This window comes from Erythrolamprus reginae, chromosome 2 (genome assembly GCF_031021105.1).
Source record: "Erythrolamprus reginae isolate rEryReg1 chromosome 2, rEryReg1.hap1, whole genome shotgun sequence".
Lineage (NCBI taxonomy): Eukaryota > Metazoa > Chordata > Lepidosauria > Squamata > Dipsadidae > Erythrolamprus > Erythrolamprus reginae.
Window position 1 is genome coordinate 332,686,156 of NC_091951.1, and position 26,453 is coordinate 332,712,608.

Consider the following 26,453-nt stretch of genomic DNA (forward strand, 5'->3'; position numbering starts at 1 on the left):
TCAAGCAGGGGAGTGATATGTAAACAAGCAACCTGAGATGGATGGACGGCTGATGTCTTCCAATCAGGGTTCTCTGCCTGTTGGTTTTTGCATTCATTCTTCCCCCAAAGCCCAATCAGGGGAGGAAGGTGTAGGCCAGGAGAAGCGAGGAAGCACAAGGAAGAGATTGGCCTATTTTCTCTACAAGAAAGCGTCCATAGTTTCAGGAGGAAGCAACAGGTGACAGATTCAAGGTAACCAAACGCTTTATTTTCATTCCCCTTCAACTGGCTTCCAGAAGTTGCTGTGTCATTTATATCCCTATCGTTCCCCTCTTTGCTGCTAAGGCATGGCCTATTGAGAAAGTTTGTGCAATTTAAAAAAGAAAGACATCTGGGCAGTGTTCCCTCTAATTTTTTGGGGGGTGGGCGGAAAAGTATAGTGTCTGAGCGGCAGTCCCTTTGGGACTGGGCGGCACAGAAATAATAAATAAACAAACAAACAAACAAAAAACCCACCCTGTTTTGCCTCAGAGAATTTCAAAATAAAATACTGTACTGTGTGTCTATAACAGTGAGCTCATAATAGGGCAACTATCAATATCAAAATGCCACTTAAATAGTTGAGCTAGTTTCAAACTAGATTTTGATTTTCTTTCTCTCTTCCTTACTCCCATTCTTTTTCTTTCTCTTTTCCTTCCTCTCTTTTTTTCTATCTGTTTCTCTCTCTTCCTCTCTTCCTCTCTCTCTCTCCTTCCCTCTCACTCTTTCCCTCTCGGCTTCTGGGCAGGTTTGGAAAACTCTGAGTTGATGATGATTTTTAAGTGAGCGATTGCTCACTGCTCAGCTTGGAACTATGCATCTGGGATAGTAAATTGTACACGTTATGGAGAGTCAAAAAGAAAAAAGAAACACGCAGCCAACTCAGAATAATTGCAACTTTGAGATGTGACTTTGAGATTCGGGAGAACGTGATGTTGGGTGATGCGAGAGAGCCTTTGTTGTACAGGGCAGATTTGCTTGACGTAAAATTGTTAAATTGTGGTTAAAGTGTTTTTTTTTCCAGCCAGGCACCTTCTGAGATGTTGAACCACTCAATTTAAATAGACGACAGATAAAATTTTATAATGTACAGAAACCCAAAAGATTAGTTCAATCTTTGTGAGATAAAATAGAAAAAAAATCATGATATTTTTTTTTTTAAAGGACAGACGAGCATTAAATACTGTGTTAAAAAAAAATCTTTGCTTCACTGACATTGCCAGATTGTTTGAGATCTCTTATACGTTAAGGAGGAAACGAAGTGCTTTGCAGGGCGACTTTTCAGATTGATGCTATCAGATTATAAAGGCTTTATGGAGACATTATGAAATGAATGCTCTACATTTTATGGTTGCTATTTTGCACGCATACAAGCACAGATGCACCCATTCCATAAAATGTAATTTATTTATTTTATTTTATTTATTCAATTTTTTAATGCCGCCCTTCTCCTTAGCCTCAGGGTGGCTTACAACCTGTTAGCAATAGCACGTTTTAACAGAGCCAGCATATTGCCCCCACAATCCGGGTCCTCATTTTACCCACCTCGGAAGGATGGAAGGCTGAGTCAACCTTGAGCCGGTGATGAGATTTGAACTGCTGACCTACAGATCCACAGTCAGCTTCAGTGGCTTGCAGTACATCATTCTACCTGCTGCGTCACCCTGGCGCATAATAAGCAAACCTGCTGGAATGTTCTTTTTCTGGTTTTACTTCGGCAAAGTTAAGTTTGCACTTGTATAAATTGTTAGAAGGAGATCTTCTAGACAACCCAAAACTTGGCAACTTTAAGGCTTGTGGACTTCAGCTCCCAGAATTCTAAAGCTAGCTATGCTGGCTGGAGAATTCTGGGAGTTGAAGTCCAAAAACTTTAAAGTTGCCAAGTTTGAAGACCTCTGTTAATCTAGAGAGAGAGAAGGAACAGAAGGTTTCTCTCCAAATGCTCCCCATACAGTAGCAAATCCAGCAGTCATCTGGATCTGAGAAGCCATCATTTGGAGACAAGGAATGAATGTCCACTACAGAGCTGCTAATTTCTCGGTGATACCAAAATGCAAAGATCTTATCCATTTATTTGTTTGTCAAATCTATTCACTTCTCCATCTATATTCATATTTTCTCTCGTCCTCCCTCCCTCTTAGATTCTTTGCCTTTTAAATTTTTTACAGATGTTGAGGCCTTAGGAAGAATACAGAGAAAAGCAACAAAGATAATAAGAGGTCTGAAGGCTAAACCTTATGATGAACGATTGAGGGAACTAGGTATGTCTAGTCCAAGGGTCGGCAACCTTAAACACTCAGAGAGCCACAAAGGTCCTAACCAGAATCTCACCATTCAATTCTGGAGCTAACTGGTCTGGTTCCCCCACCACAGAGTCTCCTCCTAGTGTGGCATCCTTTTTCCTCTACCAGTCCTAACCGAAAGCCCTATCAATTGTCGAGCTGACCAGAAAACCCGCCCCTTGCCATAGAGTCTCCTCCTAACATGGCATCCTATTTCCTCTACCAGTCCTAACAGGAAGCCCTATCAATTGTCGAGCTGACCAGAAAACCCGCCCCTTGCCATAGAGTCTCCTCCTAGTGTGGCATCCTTTTTCCTCTACCAGTCCTAACCAGAAGCCCTATCAATTGTCGAGCTGACCAGAAAACCCGCCCCTTGCCATAGAGTTTCCTCCTAACGTGGCATCCTTTTTCCTCTACCAGTCGTAATTGGAAGCCCTATCAATTGTCGAGCTGACCAGAAAACCCGCCCCTTGCCATAGAGTTTCCTCCTGGCACGCCCTGATTTCCTCCCTTCCCTAAACCAGAAGCTCCTCTCAAAATTGTGGTACCGACTGGCAACAGGGATCTGCAGCAGAGGGATGAAAGAGCCACATGCGGCTCCAGAGCCACAGGTTGCCGACCCCTGGTCTAGTCTAATAAAGAGAAGACTAGTAAAATTTACTCATTTTCTAATAAAGAGAAATAGGGGTGATATGGCTGTACTTGAGGGGTAACAGAGAGAAGGCAGAGCTTTGATCTAATCTCCAAAGCACTTGAGGGCAGGACAAGAATAAACAGATGGAAGACCAAGTGATGGGCTGCCCATTGCTGATTCTATCAGTGTGTTCCTGGCAACGGGCTCAGGTGCATCCGGCGTGTGCACATGTGCACACTGGCATGAGATTTGGCTTCTGTGCATGTGCAGAAAGCAAAATCTTGCATGATGACGCTTATGCGCGCAAGATTTCACTGATTCTCAGATATTTCTTTGCTTCCGTCCATGCAAGGAAGGGGGGGGGAAAGGCCAAGAATCGGCAAAATCTCATGTGCAAGAACATCCTCTCACACTATTTTGCTTCCTGCGCATGCGCAGAAGCTGAGTCTTGCATGGCCATTGTGTGCATGCATTAGAAATGCAGAGATGCATGCGCATCTACATTTTTCCAACTGGGACTGCGCACCGGACCATCCATGCAGCAGCCGACTGCTGGGAAGACCATAACACAGATCCAACCTAGAAGGAAGGAGAAATTTTCTGAGAGAATGAACAATTAATCATGAGAACAGCTTACCTCCAGAAGTTATGGGTGCTCCATCAAGGGAAGTTATCAAGAACCTTTTATTCTCTGTTCCATATTCTAAGACACTCCGCAGTCTGCATTGGTTACCGATCAATTTCCGGTCACAATTCAAAGTGTTGGTTATGACCTATAAAGCCCTTCATGGCATCGGACCAGAATATCTCCAGGACCGCCTTCTGCCGCACAAATCCCAGCCACCGATTAGGTCCCAAGAATTGGCCTTCTCCAGGTCCCGTCGACTAAACAATGTCATCTGGCGGGTCCCAGGGGAAGAGCCTTCTCTGTGGCGGCCCCAGCTCTCTGGAACCAGCTCCCCCCGGAGATTAGAACTGCCCCCACTCTCCTTGCCTTCCGTAAACTCCTTAAAACTCACCTCTGCCGTCAGGCATGGGGGAATTGAGGCATTCCCCCCCTCCCCCGGGCCTATACAATTTATGTATGGTATGTCTGTGTGTATATCTGGTTTAATAATGGGGTTTTAAAAAAATTTAATTTATTAGATTTGTTGTGTTCTGTCGAGCTCTCTGATAGAATCCTCCCACAAATGCACAGAGACAATTTCAGACACACACACGTTTGAAAATTCAAAACAATGTTCTTTATAATGAAAATTCACTTAAACTAAACCCTCTTTTGGTATAGCAAAGAGCACTCATCTCCAAACAAACTGGTAATTTGTACAAGTCCCTTATCAGTTCTGTGATACTTAGCTTGCAGCTGTGAGGCAATTCACAGTCCTTCTTTTTTCACAAAGTGAAACACACTTTGCTCTGGTTTAGTTTCACAATGGGGAAAAATCAGCACACAAAAAGTCAGTAAAGCAGTCACGAAACACAACGATCAGATAACCCTCCAGAATGGCCAAACCCACAGGCTTCTCTTTATAGCAGCCTCACTAATTACCACAGCCCCACCCAACCACAGGTGGCCTCATTTTCTTTGATAATAATCTCTCAGTTGTTGTTGCCTATGCATCGCTCTCCGCATGCGTGGCTGTATCATTCACTCTTGTTCTGAATTCAAGGAGGAGCTAGATAATTGATCTCCTTCTGAGCTGTCTGCCACCCTCTCCTCCTCCCTGTCACTCATGTCTTCTTGGTCAGAGGAGCCTTCATCATCAGATTCCACTGGGGGCAAAACAGGCCTGCAGCATGTGGATGTCTCCCCCACATCCACAGTCCTTGGGGCAGGAGCTGGGCCAGAGCTAACCACAACATGTTGTGAATTGTTTTATTATATGTTGTGAGCCGCCCCGAGTCTATGGAGAGGGGCGGCATACAAATCTAATAAATAAATAAGTAAATAAACAAACAAACAAACAAATAAATAAGATGACTGACTTCCCTTTTTTTCCCTAGATGGCGGGCACTGCAAGACATGACAGGGAAATGTCCATCCAAGCCAAGAAAAGACTTGCCAACACCAGCGATCCCATCGAGAGGCTACGCCTTCAGTGCCTGGCCAGGGGCTCAGCAGGCATCAAAGGCCTGGGCAGGTAAATGGATCCATGAAACAGATGATAATGAGGACAAGTCTGGAAACAGCCAGACACACACAGGGTGGTAGACCCTGCATCCCTAAACTAGCGAGTTCAGCTGTCAAGGTTCCAGGTAGCATCTAAGCTCAATCACAGTCCAAGTCAAAGTACTCCTCAAAGTTCCAATTTATTGCCGGAGCCATCCTGGCACTGGGTGTCGTCAATAGGAGGCAGGACGCACCATCGCATCATCTGGGAAGGCACTTCTCCAAGGACAAAGCCTGGCCCTTCCTTTTATTATCACCCAGTACCATTAGTCATCAAGTTACATCTCATTGGAGAATACAGAATTTTATTGCTGATTCAATGCATGAGAGGCTTGTGTTTTGCCTTGTGGACAGTGAATGATGATGTTCCTTAAAGCCTTTGCCTCCGTGCTTTATAGAGGTCTCCTCCAGAGCTGTTTGCAACTGATAAGGAAGCATGTCTTCCAAGGGAAGGGGAGAAATGTATGGAATGACAGTAATCAGATTAATTGTTTATCTGTGCACACACAGAAAGACACATAGCTAGCTTTTCTTCACACTCTTATGTCTTCTTTGCACTCATGTTTACTTTTACATTTTTAAAACATTCAAGAAACATGATTAAGAAAAAGATAAAAAGACCTGAATGGGGAGGAGAGGGAGGGAGGGAGGAGGAAGGAAGGGAGGATGAGGGAGGGAAAAGAGAGGGAGAGGAAAGGAAGGGAGGGAGAGATGGAGGAAGGGAGGAGGAAGGAAGGGAGGAGGAGGGAGGGAAAAGAGAGGGAGAGGAAAGGAAGGAAGGGAAGGATGGAGGAAGGGAGGAGGGAGGGAGGAAGTAAGGATGGAAGGGAGGAAGGAGGGAAAAGAGAGGGAGAGGAAAGGAAGGAAGGGAGGGATGGAGGAAGGGAGGAGGAAGGAAGGAAGGAGGAGGGAGGGAAAAGAGAGGGAGAAGAAAGGAAGGAAGGGAGAGATGGAGGAAGGGAGGAGGAAGGAAGGAAGGAGGAGGGAGGGAAAAGAGAGGGAGAAGGAAGGAAGGGAGGGATGGAGGAAGGGAGGAGGAAGGAAGGAAGGTGGAGGGAGGGAAAAGAGAGGGAGAGGAAAGGAAGGGAGGGAGGAGGAAGGAAGGAGGGAGGGAGGGAAAAGAGGGAGAGGAAAGGAAGGGAGGGAGGGATAGAGGAAGGAAGGAAGGAAGGAAGGAAGGAAGGAAGGAAGTTTTCTAGTGCTACTTCTTGTGGTCTACCAATGGCCTATGCAGCTGGTAGCTGAGTCCGACAGATGAGGTTGGTGTGGTGATTTGCCAGTGGCCTGTGCAGCTGACACCCAAGTTATTTTATTTTTTATTTATTTTTATTTGTCATACAAATATAGTATTGTATTGTAGTATGTTTAACATAATATAAGGATAAAGTAGAGATAGAAAAGATAAAAACACACTAGGACACATTAGCACTTATGAGTGAGAGTTAGACAGTGAGGAGGCTGGAAAAAACCTGGTGCTCGAGGCCAGGGCTTCAGCCACGGCCTTCAGAACTTCCAGACACTGTCATGAGGGTAGAGGAAGAGGAAGAGGAGGAGGAGGAGCCTGCTCTCAATGCACATGAGCACAGAGCTTCCAAAAGGCAGGAATGGCTCCTCAGGAGAAGGATCTTTGGAGAGGGGCGGCATACAAATCTAACAAGCAAACAAACAAACAAATAAATAAACAACTAAAAAATTGCTTCAGGGCATATCAGACAGACTCTAGGTTCTTGTCAGGTCTATTTTGCTTTTAGGAAAGTAAAACTCAAGAGTCCATTTTGAACTTGAAAGAGCACTTTCACTAAATCAGAAGTGAATGCAATGGGAAAAAAAGCAAAGTCTGAAGAAAAAGGCCCACAAGATGCCTATTACAAAGTACCCCAACATCCCCCTTTAGAAGTCTACCCAATCCAAAATGTCCACAAGCATCAGGTAGGTGCATCTTTGCTGGCGTTTCAAACTTCTGGACTGCACAAGCCATTAACCTTGAGTTGATGATAGGCAGATCTGCTCTGCGCATCTGTGCCAGCCTGCAACTCCCCCCTTTCTCATACAAAATCAAAACTCCCATGGGCTCCTCCAGCATGCTTCCCCCCCAAATCCTGAATGCCTCCCCCCACCCCCATTTCCTAATGGCAGCCGATGCAATGAAGATATGAAGAATAATGCAGAGAGGCTGACATCTTGGACTATTGCCATTATTAAACCTCGTTTTAATAATTACAAACTGCTAATTAACTTTCTTAGTTGTCATTTTTAAAGTCAATTAAATAGTAGATCAGTCTGTTCTGTGTAACCACTGTAAATAATCCTTCATAACAGCTGTCAATAGTCTAAGCAACAAAAACTCAGAGTCTGTCTGATAACAGAAAATAAGCCACTCAATCTTACTGTTGTTGGCAAAATGCCCAGAAGCAATTTGTAGGAAACTGTACTTTTTTCAAACAAGAGCTAAACAGGAGTTTTCAAGTCAAAGACTAATGGGAATGAATGAAATGGTTTCCTGCAAATTAGCTGGTCCCTTTCCTCACTTAAATAGGCTGTGGGAATGGCCAATTATCCCCAAGCCTTACTCTTGAGTAGTCCTTCTCCTACTGTTGTTGACAAAATGCCCAAAAGCAATTTGTAGGAAACTGGACTTTTTTCAAACAAGAGCCGAACAGGAGTTTTTAAGTCAAAGACTAACGGGAATGAATGAAATGGTTTCCTGCAAATTAGCTGGTCCCTTTCCTCACTTAAATAAGCTGTGGGAACAACCAATTATCCCCAAGTCTTACTCCCGAGTAGTCCTTCTCTTGAGGAGCCATTTCTGCCTTTTAGCAGCTCTGCTCTTGCACGCATTGAGAACAGGCACCTCCTCTTCTGCCTCATGACAGTCTCTGGAGGTTCTGAAGGCCCTGGCTGAATCTCTGTCTCTGGTACCAAGTCTTCTCCAGCCTCCTCACTGTCTGACTTGGGTGCCAGCTTCACAGGCAGCTGGCAAATCACCATACCAACTTCATCTCTGTCGGAATCAGCTACCAGCTAACACAGGCCACTGGCAGGCCACAACGCTATTACTCATATTTGGATGGAAAGTTCCAGATTATGACAAGATGATAGCAAAGATATCCAAGAACAAATTATTCTTGATGCCATCTAGTGAAAAATAAATCTGTGGTCAAAGGAGGTTAATTGCACGATACAGTTTTTATCTGGAAACTAAAAAAGTTTCAGAATGACAGATTTGTGTGTTCTGTGAATAACTTGTGCTTATTGTGTATTGAACTGTATTTAACCCAAAGGTGATTTTTAAAGTGGCAAACATTTTTGTTTTTCCTCAAAGAGATTTCGCTTCCTTGGATGGGAAGCGAAACGTCTTCGAGGAAAAACCGAAAAAGTCCAGTCGCCTCTTGAAAAAAGCACCTTTGGGACAACCATGGCCTGGATGACCGAGAATCTCCATAGTCACTGACCTGTATTGAATTTTTATAGATAGATGTCTAAGTCGTTCTATCATCTTGGTTTCTAGACTACAAAAGTTGCTCCTTGTGTAAAAAAATTTTTTTTTAAGGCTAAGCAAACAAACATCTTAATAGGAAAAATTCCATAACAAGAATATTAAAATTGAAAGTGCCCACATTTACTCATCTTCTAATTTATAGTAAATAGAACAGAACGGAACGGAATGGAATGGAATGGAACAGAAGAGCTAGAATAGAATAGAATAGAATAGAATTTATATAATTTATAGTAAATAGAACAGAACGGAACGGAATGGAATGGAACAGAAGAGAATAGAGTAGAATAGAATAGAATAGAATAGTATTCAACATCACCGACAATACTACCTTTCAAAAAGACCTAGATCATTGATGGTGAACCTATGGCATGGGTGCCACAGGTGGTACACGAAGCCATATCTGTTGGCACGAGAGCCAAGCTCAGCTCCAACGCGCATGTATATGCCAGCCAGATGATTTTTGGCTTGCACAGAGACTCTGGGAGGATGTTTTGGCTTCCAGAGAGCCTCCAGGAGGATGGAGGAGGGCATTTTTACCCTCACCCAGCTCCAGGGAAGCCTTTGGAGTCTGGAGAGGGTGAAACACGAGCCTACCAGACCCACCAGAAGTTGGGAAACCTGCCATTTCCGGCCTCCAGAGGCCCTCCGGAGAATTGGGGGGAGCTGTTTTCACCATCCCCAGGCATTGAATTATGGGTGTGGGCACTCGCACATGCATGATAGCACACATGCAGGCTCTTTCAGCACCCGAGGAAAAAAAGATCCGCCATCACTGACCATTGTATCACAATGGCCTGATAACTGGCAACTTCAAAACTTAACCAACAAGTGCTCTGTTGGCATTGGCAAAAAGAACCAGAACATAAAATAAAAAGCTTGGAGGTCAAGACCTGGAACCTCACGGTCACTGTGAGAACAGACTGCTAGGCTAAATGGGCTGGAAGTCTAATTTAGCAGGGCACTGCTTATGTTCTGATAGACCCATCTAGTAGCCAATTAAATCAGATGTTACCATCTGTTGTGGTTAGCTCTGGCCCAGCTCCTGCCCCAAGGACTGTGGATGTGGGGGAGACATCCACATGCTGCAGGCCTGTTTTGCCCCCGGTGGAATCTGCTGATGAAGGCTCCTCTGACCAAGAAGACATGAGTGACAGGGAGGAGGAGAGTGTGGCAGACAGCTCAGAAGGAGATCAATTATCTAGCTCCTCCTTGGATTTGGAACACCATCGAAGATAATTTGCCTTGTATCCAGGACGATTGCAATTAGCTCCCCAACAAGAGTAGCAAAAAGTAGTTCAAGCCAAGGGTATGTAAAATTAGAAATAAGGGTACATTAATATATACACTCATACTCAGGATTGCTGATCTGAGCAGTGTGGTGGCCAAGAGGCTGTGAGTTTGATCCTATGTACTGGCAATTGTTTCTCGCTCTCGGCACAAAGAGAAAATATCTGCTGTGAGCTTCACATAGGTGTCAGGAAGGGTATCCAGCCAGTAAATGCTTAGCGCCATTCAATTTCCCTGACTCCACCCCAACGGAAGGGATTACAGGGTCATTAAAATAAATGAAAAAAATCCAGGATTGCTGATCTAACTTTTCAGGGGGAAAGCCATTGTATCCACATGAGAGATGAATACTCCAAATGGATCATTTGTCTGTGCCACATTGATCTTACTCCAACTGGTTTTTCAATTGATTGATTGCTAGTTAGATTTTTCATACATGTCCAAATACTGCTCTTTGTTGTATGGTTTTAATTGTTGGGTTTTATATATACTTTTAAAAAAAATAATAGATTTGTATTACTATTATATTGTTTTTGTTATTGTTGAGAGCCGCCCCGAGTCTTCGGAGAGGGGCGGCATACAAATCTAAATAATAATAATAATAATAATAATAATAATAATAATAATAATAATTATTATTATTATTATTATTATTATTATTATTATTATTATTATTATTATTATTATTATTATTATTATTATTATTATTATTATTATTTGGGTCCAATTCAAGGATGTGTAGGTTGACACATGTTTACTATATCTGCACATACCTCTTTTTTGCTTAAGAGTAGAAATACCACTCTATATCAGGTAAAGATGGGGTTTGGTTTGGTTCAGTACGAGTTGCTCAAAGTAGTTGCTATAGAAGTTGTGGCCCATCTGCGTCCTGTGCAGCTGATCACAGATTCTGAGGATTGAGTTTGGGTTGGTATCCTAGGCCAGTGTACTTTGCACTCGAGTCTGATAGTGAGGAGGTCAGAGAAGATGTGGGGTCAGGGGCTGAAAGCCAACCAGGGCCTGGTGCATCTGCAGAGGTGCACATGAGTGACTCAGGAGAAGAGGAGGGGTCTCTTCTTGATGCTAGGGTACGCAGAGTTGCCAGAAGGCATGAGTGGCTGAGCAAGAGGAGGTCTCTGCCTGAATAGATCTCTAGAACACTTGGCCACACCTTTTGAGCCTCGTGATGAGCCAGTGTGGATGTCAACTTTTGAATGTACCAAATGGGATCTGGCTCTTGGACTATTTATGTTGAATTACAAATTCACAGAAAGTGGAATCTTTGTCTCCAGGCTTCCTGCCAATTCAGAGTGAGTCATGTTAACGGTTGATCAAAGAGAGGTAATTGGGGAATTTGATTTACTGCTTGAGTCTCTAATGAACAGCTGAGACCGAATGGACTTATTTCTTGTTTTGCTGATGTATTTTAAATATTTACACCTCCCTGCTACTAAACGACTAGTATTACATGCTTAAATCTTGTCAAATCCATTTGTGTGGATCTATTTCTTGGGGGGGGGGGGGCTCATCGCTGGGACAGAAGTAACATAAACATTCAAACTATACAATATTTAGCACCTGAAACTGTGAACTCCCATTGTGATCTGCTATACGGCCAAATCAGTGGTGGATTGTGGCCAGTTCGGAATGGTTCTTTAGAACCGGTAGTGGAAATTTGGCACCGCTCATGGCTACAGCATTCCCAAACGGGTCCTCTAGTTGCCACGGCTTGCAAGAAACCACTCTGTCCATGTGCAAAGGCTCCTGTGCATGCGCAGAAGATGATTTCCAGGAAGTTCATTTCCATTGCGATGCAAACCGATAGGGAAGGTAAGTAGAACCCATCTCTGAGCCAAATGTCTTGATATATATACTGTATTTTTAAGGTTAATCTTCTCTTTCTAATTGTTTTTAATATTGTAGTACTAATTGGATTATGTTCTGTCGGGCTCTCTGGTAGAATCCTCCCAAAAATTCACAGGTACAAATTTCAGACATACATACGTTTGAAAATTCAAAACAATGTTCTTTATAATGAAAATTCACTTAACCTAAGCCCTCTTTTGGTATAGCAAAGAGCACTCGTCTCCAAACAAACTGGTAATTTATACAAGTCCCTTATCAGTCCTGTGATACTTAGCTTGCAGCTGTGAGGCAATTCACAGTGAAACACACTTTGCTCTGGTTTAGTTTCCAAGCACGGAAAAATCAGCACACAAAAAGTCAAAGTCAGTAAAGCAGTCATGCAACACAACGACTATTTATAGCAGCCTCACTAATTACCACAGCCCTACTCAACCACAGGTGGTCTCATTTTTTTATAATAATCTCTCAGTTGTTGTTGCCTATGCATCGCTCTCCACATGCGTGGCTGCATCATTAACTCTTGTTCTGAATCCAAGGAGGAGCTAGATAATTGATCTCCTTCTGAGCTGTCTGCCACACTCTCCTCCTCCCTGTCACTCATGTCTTCTTGGTCAGAGGAGCCTTCATCAGCAGATTCCACCGGGGGCAAAATAGGTCTGCAGCATGTGGATGTCTCCCCCACATCCACAGTCCTTTGGGCAGGAGCTGGGCTAGAGCTAACCACAACAGATTATATTACTGTTCTTTTTTATATGCTGTGAGCCGCCCCGAGTCCTCGGAGAGGGGCTGCATACAAATCCAATTAAATAAATAAAATCTCAGAAGCAGGACTCTTGTTGTTTTCCTTAAAGGTTTCTTTCCTAGGTTTATACATCATTCTCCTATTTTCCTTCCTCTTTGATCTGTGTAACTCTTTTCTTTACAGTCAACCTTCTTTTCTTCAGGGTTTTCCGCATCATGGATGACAACAATAGCAGGACCCTTGACTTCAAAGAGTTCATGAAAGGGCTGCATGATTACGCTGTGCTGATCGACAAAGACGAAGCCGAAAGGATTTTTCAAATCTTTGACAAGGATAGGAATGGAACCATTGACTTCGATGAATTCCTCCTAACATTAAGAGTGAGTTTTTAAGCAACAACAAAAAATAGTTTCCTACATTATTGCATTAACTTCCGGTCACAATTCAAAGTGTTGGTTATGACCTATAAAGCCGTTCATGGCATCGGACCAGAATATCTCCGGGACCACCTTCTGCCACACGAATCCCAGCGACTGGTTAGGTCCCACAGAGTTGGCCTTCTCCGGGTCCCGTCGACTAAACAATGTCATTTGGCAGGTCCCATGGGAAGAGCCTTCTCTGTGGTGGCCCCGACCCTCTGGAACCAGCTCCCCCCTGAGATTAGAACTGCCCTCATCCTCCTTGCCTTTCGTAAACTCCTTAAAACCCACCTCTGCCGTCAGGCCTGGGGGAATTGAGACATCTCCCCCGGGCCTATACAATTAATGTATGGCATGTTTGTGTGTATGTTTGCTTTAATAACGTTTTTTTAAATGTTTTTAAATTATTAGATTTGTCTTGAATTGTTTTATTGTTGTTGTGAGCCACCCCGACTCTACGGAGATGGGCGGCATACAAATCTAATAAGTAAGTAAGTAAGTAAGTAAGTAAGTAAGTAAGTAAGTAAGTAAGTAAGTAAGTAAGTAAGTAAATAAGTAAATAAGTAAATAAGTAAATAAGTAAATAAGTAAGTTAATTAATTAATTAATTAAAATAAATTAAAATAAATTAAAATAAATTAAAATAAATAAAATAAAATAAATAAATATAATAAATAAATTAACATGCTATGTCATAAACAACTCTACCATGGTATGTGGGAAGGACTTAGGGAGACGAGGTGAAGAGATGCTACCAGAGGATGGACAGATAAGAGGACAGATAAGGCTGGGATCGGGGTTCAGGTAGCGGAACCAATTAGGTACCATTTGTCCCAAATTTTATAGAAATCTGTTTCTTCTTTTACTCCTTTCTTCTTCTTATTGATGCAGGAAAAGATTATAAAATGGGCGGGGGGGGGGGGACAAAGAGAAAAGGATAATACCTAATAGCTTTTTTGAAATGGGGAGGGAGTATAGATTTATATATTTATGGAAGGAGAGACATCAAGATGGAAAACATCTTCACCCCCTCAAAAATCACGGTCCAGAATTGACATGGCATGGGCAGGTAGATGTTCTGTCGGGCTCTCTGGTAGAATCCTCCAAAAAATTCACAGGTACAAATTTCAGACACACACACGTTTGAAAATTCAAAACAATGTTCTTTATAATGAAAATTCACTTAAACCAAGCCCTCTTTTGGTATAGCAAAGAGCACTCGTCTCCAAACAAACTGGTAATTTGTACAAGTCCCTTATCAGTTCTGAGATACTTAGCTTGAGGCTGTGAGGCAATTCACAGTCCTTCTTCTTTCACAAAGTGACACACACTTTGCTCTGGTTTAGTTTCAAAGCGGGGGAAAATCAGCACACAAAAGGTCAAAGTCAGTAAAGCAGTCATGAAACACAACAAACAATCAGATAATCCTCCACAATGGCCAAACCCCACAGGCTGCTATTTATAGCAGCCTCACTAATTACCACAGCCCCACTCAACCACAGGTGGCCTCATTTTCTTTGATAATAACCTCTCAGTTGTTGCTGCCTATGCATCGCTCTCCGCATGCGTGGCTGTATCATTAACTCTTGTTCAGAATCCAAGGAGGAGCTAGATAATTGATCTCCTTCTGAGCTGTCTGCCACACTCTCCTCCTCCCTGTCACTCATGTCTTCTTGGTCAGAGGAGCCTTCATCATCAGATTCCACTGGGGGGGCAAAACAGGCCTGCAGCATGTGGATGTCTCCCCCACATCCACAGTCCTTGGGGCAGGAGCTGGGCCAGAGCTAACCACAACAGTAGAGAAATAGAAAATATGGTAGAAAAAAATCAGATTGGAACAAATATATGGGTGGACCAGCATCCAGTAATAATATTTAAAGAAACAGAGAGAAGGAATAAAAAGTGGACAATGAGTCCAAAGTAAAAAGTAAAGGGAGATACACACGCATCTCCACACTTGGGGTGGGCAACTACCCGGACGGCGGGGGAACGGGGACGCAGTGGGGTAGCGAAAATGGAGCTCCACCCTAGAACACCCAATTTGCACTGAAAGATGTTGAAAGAAAACACATAAGCCACACCTACAGTGTGGTAGTAAAAATTTTGGTAGCCCTTTGCTCTATGCACGCGTGCACATGAGGTTTGGCTTCTGCGCTGCAAGCGAAATCTCACATGAGGATGCTCTTGCATGTGAGATTTCACCCATTTTCGCTGGTGTTTTCTTTATCACATGTGTGGAAGCAAAAAAATTGCCGGAAATCAGCAAAATCTCATGCGCGAGAGCGTCCTTGTGTGAGATTTTGCTTGTTGCACATGCACAGAAGCCAAATTTCACCCTGCTGGATGAGTGCGCACCCGCAACGGTCATGGAGAGTGTACCAGTAGCAGCCGGTAAGTGGAACCCCCACCTGAAAATAGCCCATACTCAGTAATGGGCAGCCAAAATTTTTACTGCCATACTGTGGGTATGGCTTATTTTGTGGGTGTGGCTTAATGGTCAAGTGACTGGGTAGGAGTGGCTTGTCGGCCATGTGATCAAGTGGGAGTGGCTTGAACGATTATCGTTCAAGTAAACTGTTAAGTCCTCAACATACAACCTTACCAGTGTTGCTCGCTGGGGTGACAATTTGCTTCACCTTTCCCGTGCTCTCTTTTTTGGGTCGCCCACCCACCTCATGCTAGGTAGCTAGACGAACGGGTGCTGCCAGAAGCATAAATGCTGCCAGCGCCACTTGCACCCGCACCATGTGCTTGCACCTCAGATGGGAGGTGGCCACGTGAGGCTGGAGGGGAGCTGGGCAGGAGAGAGGGAAGCTCATCCATGGCCAGGAAGGAAGAAAGAGGAAAAAAGCGAGGAGCACAGCAGCAGCAGAGAAAAAAGGAGAGCCAAGCCGAGACCAGTAATCCAGGAAGTGACAGCTGCCGATCAGCTGGAGCTGTGCACCCATCTTCATTTCTGCCGGTGGAACTGCGTTCCACCCCATACTGCCTCCTGCCCACCCCTGTCCCCACCCCATGCAAGTGTGCACAACCCCCCTCTCCTACTGCCCCATTTCCAAACTTCCGGTTGGCCTGGTAGGCCCATTTTTCATCCTCCCCAGGCTCCAGAGGCTACCCTGGAAGGGCGAAAATGCCCTCTTCATACCACACTCCCCAGAGGCCCTCCGGAGGCTGAAAACGCCCTCCCATATCCTCCACGTGAGCCAAAAAAATCAGCTGGCCAGTGCACACATGCATGCTGGATCTAAGCTAGGGCAACAGCTTACATGCTGGCAAATATGGTCTGTGGCACGCGTGCCATAGATTTACCATCATGGCACTAGTTCATAAAAGCTGCATGTGTACACAAGTGCTACGTGCATGGACATTCATGTGGCCCAGTTCCCCTCCTCCCCCCAGCCAGAAAGGTTGGGACTGCTGAGACAGTAGGAAAAAAATATATACTTTCAGACTTTCAAGACGCTGTCGGTATACAGTAGCTTTACAATGGAGTAGAAATAACTCATCTGGTTATGTTTCCTGTCTCGTCTACCTGCTAAAGCTAACAAAATCAGTGCATTTACTGGACAAACTTGTTTATTGATGTGGGGAAATAACTTGGGGAAATCCCTAATAGGTGATGCTGGGAACACCCTAAGTGGAGTGTTTCAACATCAGTGTTAAATGCTGACGGTCTTTCTGGGTACAGAAATCTTAGTGTTTCACACACACTGACGTCTACCAAAAAGTACTATTTGCAAGGGAAATGAGCTCTGCACAGTTGAGTCAAGGTCACACAGGTACTAATAATGTTCCCGGCTCTTAGTGGCTTGCAAGCTCTTTCATTGTTACTCTCTACAAAGAATGTTTTCCAAGCCCTAAGTCTGTGCAGGCTTCCACCCCCCCCCCCATTGCTCTACTTGCTCCAAATAAATTCTTTCCAACCCTATCCAGATACTAACAATGTTCCCAGCTCTTACCGGTTTGCAAGTTCTTACATTGTTACTCTCTGCAGAGAATGTTTTCCAAGCCCTAAGTCTTTGCAGGTTTTTTTTCCCATTGCTCTACTTTCTCCAAATGTTTCTTTCCAGGTGCTAATCATGTTCCAATCTCTTACTGGCTTGAAAGCTCTTTCACTATTACTCTCTCCGAATAAAATTTATTTAAAGCCCTAACCAGGAGATTAAATAAGGTGCTGAAACCGACCAAACTAAGGAGGCTAGCCAGACAAATACAGTAATACCTTGTCTTACGAACTTAATTGGTTCTGGGATGAGGTTCGTAAGGTGAAAAGTTCGTAAGATGAAACAATGTTTCCCATAGGAATCAATGGAAAAGCCAATAATGCGTGCAAGCCCATTAGGAGAATCCAAAATATTAAGGCTTAAAAAAAAAAAGCGGCGGCCAGACAAAGCTGAGGCGAACACCTTTCTTCTCCCTTGAGCTCCATGAGCCTTTCCCTCCCGTTTTTGCCCACCTCTCTCCTCATCTCCCCCACACCTTTCTTCTCCCTTGAGGTCCGTGAGCCTTTCCCTCCCGTTTTTGCCCACCTCTCTCCTCATCTCCCCCACACCTTTCTTCTCCCTTGAGCTCCGTGAGCCTTTCCCTCCCGTTTTTGCCCACCTCTCTCCTCATCTCCCCCACACCTTTCTTCTCCCTTGAGCTCCATGAGCCTTTCCCTCCCGTTTTTTCCCACCTCTCTCCTCATCTCCCCCACACCTTTCTTCTCCCTTGAGCTCCATGAGCCTTTCCCTCCCGTTTTTGCCCACCTCTCTCCTCATCTCCCCCACACCTTTCTTCTCCCTTGAGCTCCGTGAGCCTTTCCCTCCCGTTTTTTCCCACCTCTCTCCTCATCTCCCCCACACCTTTCTTCTCCCTTGAGGTCCGTGAGCCTTTCCCTCCCGTTTTTGCCCACCTCTCTCCTCATCTCCCCCACACCTTTCTTCTCCCTTGAGCTCCGTGAGCCTTTCCCTCCCGTTTTTGCCCACCTCTCTCCTCATCTCCCCCACACCTTTCTTCTCCCTTGAGCTCCATGAGCCTTTCCCTCCCGTTTTTTCCCACCTCTCTCCTCATCTCCCCCACACCTTTCTTCTCCCTTGAGCTCCATGAGCCTTTCCCTCCCGTTTTTGCCCACCTCTCTCCTCATCTCCCCCACACCTTTCTTCTCCCTTGAGGTCCGTGAGCCTTTCCCTCCCGTTTTTGCCCACCTCTCTCCTCATCTCCCCCACACCTTTCTTCTCCCTTGAGCTCCGTGAGCCTTTCCCTCCCGTTTTTGCCCACCTCTCTCCTCATCTCCCCCACACCTTTCTTCTCCCTTGAGCTCCCTGAGCCTTTCCCTCCCGTTTTTTCCCACCTCTCTCCTCATCTCCCCCACACCTTTCTTCTCCCTTGAGCTCCATGAGCCTTTCCCTCCCGTTTTTTCCCACCTCTCTCCTCATCTCCCCCACACCTTTCTTCTCCCTTGAGCTCCATGAGCCTTTCCCTCCCGTTTTTTCCCACCTCTCTCCTCATCTCCCCCACACCTTTCTTCTCCCTTGAGCTCCATGAGCCTTTCCCTCCCGTTTTTTCCCACCTCTCTCCTCATCTCCCCCACACCTTTCTTCTCCCTTGAGCTCCATGAGCCTTTCCCTCCCGTTTTTTCCCACCTCTCTCCTCATCTCCCCCACACCTTTCTTCTCCCTTGAGCTCCATGAGCCTTTCCCTCCCGTTTTTCCCACCTCTCTCCTCATCTCCCCCACACCTTTCCATGAGCCTTTCCCTCCCGTTTTTGCCCACCTCTCTCCTCATCTCCCCCACACCTTTCTTCTCCCTTGAGCTCCGTGAGCCTTTCCCTCCCGTTTTTGCCCACCTCTCTCCTCATCTCCCCCACACCTTTCTTCTCCCTTGAGGTCCGTGAGCCTTTACCTCTCGTTTTTGCCCACCTCTCTCTCCTCATCTCCCCCACACCTTTCTTCTCCCTTGAGCTCTGTGAGCCTTTCCCTCCCGTTTTTGCCCACCTCTCTCTCCTCATCTCCCCCACACCTTTCTTCTCCCTTGAGCTCTGTGAGCCTTTCCCTCCCGTTTTTGCCCACCTCTCTCTCCTCATCTCCCCCACACCTTTCTTCTCCCTTGAGCTCTGTGAGCCTTTCCCTCCCGTTTTTGCCCACCTCTCTCCTCATCTCCCCCACACCTTTCTTCTCCCTTGAGCTCTGTGAGCCTTTCCCTCCCGTTTTTGCCCACCTCTCTCCTCATCTCCCCCACACCTTCTCCCTTGAGCTCTGTGAGCCTTTCCCTCCCGTTTTTGCCCACCTCTCTCTCCTCATCTCCCCCACACCTTTCTTCTCCCTTGAGCTCTGTGAGCCTTTCCCTCCCGTTTTTGCCCACCTCTCTCTCCTCATCTCCCCCACACCTTTCTTCTCCCTTGAGCTCTGTGAGCCTTTCCCTCCCGTTTTTGCCCACCTCTCTCTCCTCATCTCCCCCACACCTTTCTTCTCCCTTGAGCTCTGTGAGCCTTTCCCTCCCGTTTTTGCCCACCTCTCTCCTCATCTCCCCCACACCTTTCTTCTCCCTTGAGCTCTGTGAGCCTTTCCCTCCCATTTTTGCCCACCTCTCTCTCCTCATCTCCCCCACACCTTTCTTCTCCCTTGAGCTCTGTGAGCCTTTCCCTCCCGTTTTTGCCCACCTCTCTCTCCTCATCTCCCCCACACCTTTCTTCTCCCTTGAGCTCTGTGAGCCTTTCCCTCCCGTTTTTGCCCACCTCTCTCCTCATCTCCCCCACACCTTTCTTCTCCCTTGAGCTCCATGAGCCTTTCCCTCCCGTTTTTTCCCACCTCTCTCCTCATCTCCCCCACACCTTTCTTCTCCCTTGAGCTCCATGAGCCTTTCCCTCCCGTTTTTGCCCACCTCTCTCTCCTCATCTCCCCCACACCTTTCTTCTCCCTTGAGCTCTGTGAGCCTTTCCCTCCCGTTTTTGCCCACCTCACTCTCCTCATCTCCCCCACACCTTTCTCCTCCCTTGAGCTCCATGAGTCTTTTCTTCCTGTTTTTGTCCCCCCTACTCTGCCCAGCAGAGCGCCCGTTTTTGCGATCCTGGGATTCCCCTCCTGGGATTTCCCTACAGCATTGCAAAAACGCGGAAGTCAGGAGGTGGGGTTTCCCATGGAGGGGAGCCTCAGGGGATCCCAGGGTCGCAAAAACCTGCACGTGGCTTGCAACGAAAGTCCGGGGAATCTCAGTGGCAGCTTAGCAGGTTCGTAAGGTGAAAAAAGTTCATAAGAAGAGGCAAAAAAATTCCGAACCCTGGGTTCGTATCTCAAAAAGTTCGTATGATGAGGGGTTTGTATCATGAGGTACCACTGTACTATATTCCCTAAAATTAGGTTGCTTTGTGCCTTTTTCTTAGCCTCCTATGTCTAATGCAAGGAAAGAGGTCATCATGCAAGCTTTTCGAAAGCTAGATAAGACAGGGGATGGAGTCATCACCATTGAAGATCTGCAAGGAGTCTACAATGTAAAACATCATCCCAAGTACCAAAATGGAGAATGGAGTGAAGACAAGGTTTTTCGGACTTTCCTGGACAACTTTGATTCACCCTATGATAAAGACGGACAGGTAAGTGAGAAGGAGATTAAAAACAAACTAAAACTAAGTCAATAATGTCAGACATTCTACATCAGCGGTGCCCAAACTACGGCCCGTGGGCCCCATGTGGCCCGCTGAGGCCATTTATCCAGCCCGTGGGTGAGTGACACAACACAGGGTTCCATCTAATTTTCTATGAATAAAATGCGGTATTTTGTTAGTAACTAATATCAATCATCAAAAAAGTTGCAAAAGTGTTTTTTCTAATTTTGTCATCTGGTTACATTCATTTTCTTTTAATTAAATTCCCTCCTTAATGTTCCTTCAAAAAGTACACCAATTATATTCTAACTTATTAACCATTATGCCAAAGTGCTTCCTTCTTTCTTTATACATTTTTCTATAAGCCAAGAAAACCTACAATCAGATGTTAACAAAAGAACATTAAAAACAAAACATAAACATATATGAATTTCAGACTTCTCCCTCCCTCCCTCTAAATAGTACATTCCCATTTTGTTTTTTACTTTTAAAATAAGCTATGTGCAGTGTGCATCGGGATTTGTTCATAGGTTTTCTAATAGTCCAGCCCTCCAACAGTCTGAGGGACAGTGAACTGGCCCCCTGTGTAAAAAGTTTGGGGACCCCTGTTCTACATGCTCTTGGTTTTCTTTAGAGGGATTTGCTGAAACTATCAACATAAATCTTTTCTCCTTCTTCTCCTCCTCAGCCACTGGACATAGTAAGAAAGCGTCTTGCACTGTATATTGACACTCAATAGTTCTGTGTCTTTTTATGCCCCCATAGCCCTGGAATGCAACTTACTCCTATGGGAAAATGAAATATATCTTACATTTCAAAAGAAATCACTGTGATTATGGAAACTATGTTTCTGTAGCTCTAATGATGTTTTATTTTGCTCTAGAATTGTGAAATTAAACACAAACTCCTTGTGGTTTTAATAGGAAAAAATGGGAGGACTCGTATATTATGCGGTCAGATCTAACAGTCTTTGGATTTTGCATTCCAGTAAAACACGTTTAACTTGTTTCTTTCAATGAGATTGTTCCTCATGCTTCTTGTAAGAGCAGTGCAATTGAACTGTATATTGGTAAACCTAGGCAGGTTTTAGGATCTAGGAGACTTCCAGGTCCAGAAAAGACAGGCAGGTTCCAGCCAATCAACCAGTCAGTCTTGGAGACCCAAAACTTCAGGGTTGTCACATTTATTGCTGTGGGAAACTGGGTGGGGGTTTTTGTGGGGTTGGCAGAATTACCGTATTTTTTGAAGTATATGATGCACCGGAGTATAGGGAAAAGAATCCACTTCCCAGATGTTCATCTGGCTAGCATCCTTAGTCTGATCAGCTTCAGCACATTATTTTATCCCCTGGTTAGGGCTTTAAAAAACCTTATTAGGAGAGAGTAACAATGAAAGAGCTTGCAAGCAGGTAAGAGCTGGGAACATTGTTAGCACCTGGTTAGGGCTGGAAAGAAATGTACTAAGCTAGTAGAGCAGGTGGGGGAAAGCCTGCACAGACTTTAGGCTTGGAAAACATTCTTTGCAGAGAGTAACAATGAAAGAGCTTGCAAGCCGCTAAGAGCTGGGAACATTTACCTGGGTAGGGCTGGAAAGAAACATTCTGAGCAAGTAGAACAATGAAAAAAAGCCCTGCAAAGACTTAGGGCTTGGAAAACATTCTTTGCAGAGAGTAACAATGAAAGAGCTGGCAAGATAAGAGCTGGGAAGATCGTTCGCAGCTAGTTAGGGCTGAAAAATAAGCTTACAAAAAAGCTTCATTCAGAGCATAAGACGCACCCAATGTTTTAGCCTCTTTTAGGGAGGATAAAGGTGTGTCATACCTTACTTTCTCTGAGAATCAAGGATGCACAGCTGGTGAAGCATGACTGAAAGTTATCTCCCTTGAAGGTGTCAAAAATGGTGTAGGGCAGTGATGGCAAACCTATGGCACGGGTGCCACAGATGGCATGCGGAGCCATATCTGTTGGCACGCAGCCGTTGCCCTAGCTCAACTCCAACATGCATGTGTGTGCTGGCCAGATGATTTTTGGCTTGCACAGAGGCTCTGGGAGAGCATTTTTGGCTTCCAGAGAGCCTCTGGGGAGATGGGGAGGGGCATTTTTACCTTCCTCTGGCTCCAGAGAAACCTTGGGAGCCTGGGAAGGGCGAAACAAAATCTACTGGGCCCACCAGAAGTTGGGAAACAGGCTGTTTCCAGCGTCCAGAGGGCCCCCAGGGGGTGGGGAAACTATTTTTGCCTTCCCCGGGCACTGAATTATGGATGTGGTCCCAACAAGATTTTGCTCCTGCCCATGTGCAAACTCCTGTGCACGCATGCGCAATTTCGGCAATCTTTTTACCCCCAAAAATCACCGTAATCACACACACACACATTCACATCTCCTCACAAGATTTTGCTTCTTGCGCATGCACAGAATCAAAATCTCACTGGGGTGCACACATGTGCATGCCAGAGACCTGAAGCTGTGCGTGCAACTCCAGTTTTACTACTGGTGCGGCGTCCTCATCCGTAGTGGTAGGAACTCGCTACTGGTTTAACCCCAAACATGGCAACTTTAGGACCTTGTGGACTCAAACTCCCTGGCTGGAGAATTCTGGGAGTTGAAGTCCATAAGCCTTAAAGTTGCCAAGTTTGAAGACGTCCGGTTTACATATTTATTTATTTATTTAAATAACTAAACTTTTCTTTTTCCAAACTCTTCTATCGTAGGTCACGACAGAGGAATTCATGAACTATTACGCTGGCGTCAGCGCTTCAATAGATACCGACGTCTATTTCATTGTGATGATGAAAAATGCCTGGAAAATCTGATATCCTAAAATGACTCTTGTGCTTTTTTGTTCTAAACATCTTCATCCAACAATGCAGGACGGTGGTTATACTATATGGAATGACATTGGCAATCTTTACCAAAAGAAATTAAAGTGTCTTAATTGTCATTGTGATCATTGTGTCCATTGTTTTAGTTCTACTGATGTTGGGGAAGAATTGACTTTTAAGCAAGCAAGATTTCTCGGTGCAGATAACATAGCAAATAGATTAGTAACATTCCCAAGAACAAATGGTGGTGGGATCAGAGGTTTTTTTAAAAAAACCTTTCTCCAGCGACAAGTCTAGCATTGAAAAACCTACTTAAACTATCAGGTCTATCTTACTCCTCTGAGCTGGAACTCAAAACATCTCTGCCAGAGGATCTCCCAACCTCAACTTGAATGTATCTCATGAAATACTTAGATAATTGTCACCTGTTAGGAGGTTTTTGATAACATTTAGAACCTTTGTTTTGTATCAGAAGACTCTTTCTTAGCCTACCTTCTTCAGCCATGTTTTATTTATTTTCCTTTCTTCCCCTAAATTCTTGGTAGAAGTTGAAAAAGAACATCATGTTGCCAGAAGAAAAGAGGATTTATTTATTTGTTTGTTAATTGAAAGAAGTTCAAGAAGTTTAGGAAGTTTAGGAAATTCAGAACCAGGAACTGTGAATTGTATCTAGTGGCCTCATTACCGTGCCATAGTTTTGAAAGTCGCTCAACAATTTTTTGCTAGTTCTTCGAATCCATCCAAATCTCAAAAAATTCTTTGTGCGGCATAATGCATTAGTCTCCGAGTCTTCGGAGAGGGGCGGCATATAAATCCAACAAATAAATAAATAAATGGCTCAGAGGGGAATCATTAAATCAGTTTCAATACTGGCCCCTTTTGCAAATCATTCGATACAATCCATTATAGTGGAACCTCGACTTACGAATTTAATTGGTGCCGGAAGGAGGCACGTAAGTCGAAAAGCTCGTATGACGAAACATTGTTTCCCATAGGAAACAATGGAAAAGCGATTAATGCGTGCAAGCCCAAAAATAAGAAACCGGCCGCCACCACCAAAGGAGGCTTGAGCCTCCCGATCCTCCCCGCACCTTTGCCATGCATGTCAGGAGAGAGAGGGAAGGAGGGAGAGAGAAGCAGACGTGCAGCAGCCGCAGCGGAGGCCAAGTCTCGCTCCGGGCTGTGCCCCCCCTGAGCGCTCACCGCCTGTCCCTGTCAGCGGCCCAGCCACCTTCACCCGCCCGGACAACCGCCAGAGGGGCTCCTCCGGAGGGGCGCACAGGGCAGGGCTTGAGCCTCCGCCTTCTCCTTTCCCCGTGGGAGCGCCTGAGTCAGAGGCAGGTTTTGCCAGGCCGATTGTCGAGCGGGGGCAGGGCGCGGAAGGAGGCGAAGGCGCTGCCGCACCGGCCCCCTCAGGCCGCTCCGTCCCCCTCCGAAGACATCCTTGGCCATTACAGATCTGGCAGCCCCGGTCGAAGGGAAAGTTCCTCCGCTCCGCTCCAGAGCCGCCGACCCGGGTCCTCCAAGGCGCAGCGGGTGTGCGGGTGTGTGGGGGAAGCTGAGGGAATTCACCGGACTCTGCCTCCGGCTGCAGCTTCCTCTCCAATTGGTCCCCCCTGCGCAAACCAAACGGGAGATCCGGTCCAGGTTTCCAAGCGGGGCGCCTTTTGCCAGCCGCCCGCCCAAAGTCAGGTGCGTCCTCGGGGCGCTAAAGGGGCTCCGGCTGACTGCGCTGCAGAGGATTCCTGGGCAGGGAGACCGGCAGGTGGGAGAGACAGCCGGCACCGTGCCCAGCAAGAGGGACCTTCGCTTGGCTCGCCCGCGTCTCCAGCGTCCCCCAGAGGCATCTCCGGCATCTTTCTTTCCCCTTCTAAAGTTAAAAAGAGCAGCCGCAGCGCGCTCGCTGCTAGCCGTTTCAAGTCGGGATGGACTGCGTCTTTCTTTCCCCTTCTAAAGTTAAAAAGAGCAGCCACAGCGTGCTTGCTGCTAGCCGTTTCAAGTCGGGATGGACTGCGTCTTTCTTTCCCCTTCTAAAGTTAAAAAGCAGCCGCAGCGCACTCGCTGCTAGCCATTTCAAGTCGGGATGGACTGCGTCTTTCTTTCCCCTTCTAAAGTTAAAAAGAGCAGCTGCAGCGCGCTCGCTGCTAGCCGTTTCAAGTCGGGATGCACTGCGTCTTTCTTTCCCCTTCTAAAGTTAAAAAGCAGCCGCAGCGCGCTCGCTGCTAGCCGTTTCAAGTCGGGATGGACTGCGTCTTTCTTTCCCCTTCTAAAGTTAAAAAGCAGCCGCAGCGCACTCGCTGCTAGCCGTTTCAAGTCGGGATGGACTGCGTCTTTCTTTCCCCTTCTAAAGTTAAAAAGAGCAGCCACAGCGTGCTTGCTGCTAGCCGTTTCAAGTCGGGATGGACTGCGTCTTTCTTTCCCCTTCTAAAGTTAAAAAGAGCAGCCGCAGCGCGCTCGCTGCTAGCCGTTTCAAGTCGGGATGCACTGCGTCTTTCTTTCCCCTTCTAAAGTTAAAAAGAGCAGCCACAGCGTGCTTGCTGCTAGCCGTTTCAAGTCGGGATGGACTGCGTCTTTCTTTCCCCTTCTAAAGTTAAAAAGCAGCCGCAGCGCACTCGCTGCTAGCCGTTTCAAGTCGGGATGGACTGCGTCTTTCTTTCCCCTTCTAAAGTTAAAAAGAGCAGCTGCAGCGCGCTCGCTGCTAGCCGTTTCAAGTCGGGATGCACTGCGTCTTTCTTTCCCCTTCTAAAGTTAAAAAGCAGCCGCAGCGCGCTCGCTGCTAGCCGTTTCAAGTCGGGATGGACTGCGTCTTTCTTTCCCCTTCTAAAGTTAAAAAGCAGCCGCAGCGCGCTCGCTGCTAGCCGTTTCAAGTCGGGATGGACTGCGTCTTTCTTTCCCCTTCTAAAGTTAAAAAGAGCAGCCGCAGTCCATCCCGACTTGAAACGGCTAGCAGCGAGCGCGCTGCGGCTGCTTTTTAACTTTAGAAGGGGAAAGAAAGACGCAGTCCATCCCAACTTGAAACGGCTAGCAGCGAGCGCGCTGCGGCTGCTTTTTAACTTTAGAAGGGGAAAGAAAGACGCAGTCCATCCCGACTTGAAACGGCTAGCAGCGAGCGCGCTGCGGCTGCTTTTTAA

The 26,453-nt window shown here is 45.8% G+C and overlaps 1 protein-coding gene across 1 annotated transcript; it reads left to right on the forward strand.

The window, feature by feature from the left end:
* Positions 1-117: 117 nt before the first annotated feature.
* On the forward strand, positions 118-23,447 carry CAPSL (calcyphosine like). The gene is made up of 5 exons (XM_070743445.1): positions 118-233; positions 4,941-5,077; positions 12,703-12,880; positions 20,280-20,489; positions 23,212-23,447. Exons 2-5 carry the CDS (start codon positions 4,941-4,943, stop codon positions 23,311-23,313), a joined length of 627 nt encoding a protein of 208 aa, XP_070599546.1. The 5' UTR covers positions 118-233; the 3' UTR covers positions 23,314-23,447.
* The last annotated feature ends 3,006 nt before the right edge of the window (positions 23,448-26,453 follow it).

Bases quoted from the DNA above. Each gene is read 5' to 3' on its own strand.
- CAPSL (XM_070743445.1), top strand. From the start codon at position 4,941: ATGGCGGGCACTGCAAGACATGACAGGGAAATGTCCATCCAAGCCAAG. The intron at 5,078-12,702 runs GTAAATGGATCC...TCTTTTCTTCAG, and splicing joins GGCATCAAAGGCCTGGGCAG to GGTTTTCCGCATCATGGATG. The intron at 20,490-23,211 runs GTAAGTGAGAAG...CTTCTATCGTAG, and splicing joins CCTATGATAAAGACGGACAG to GTCACGACAGAGGAATTCAT.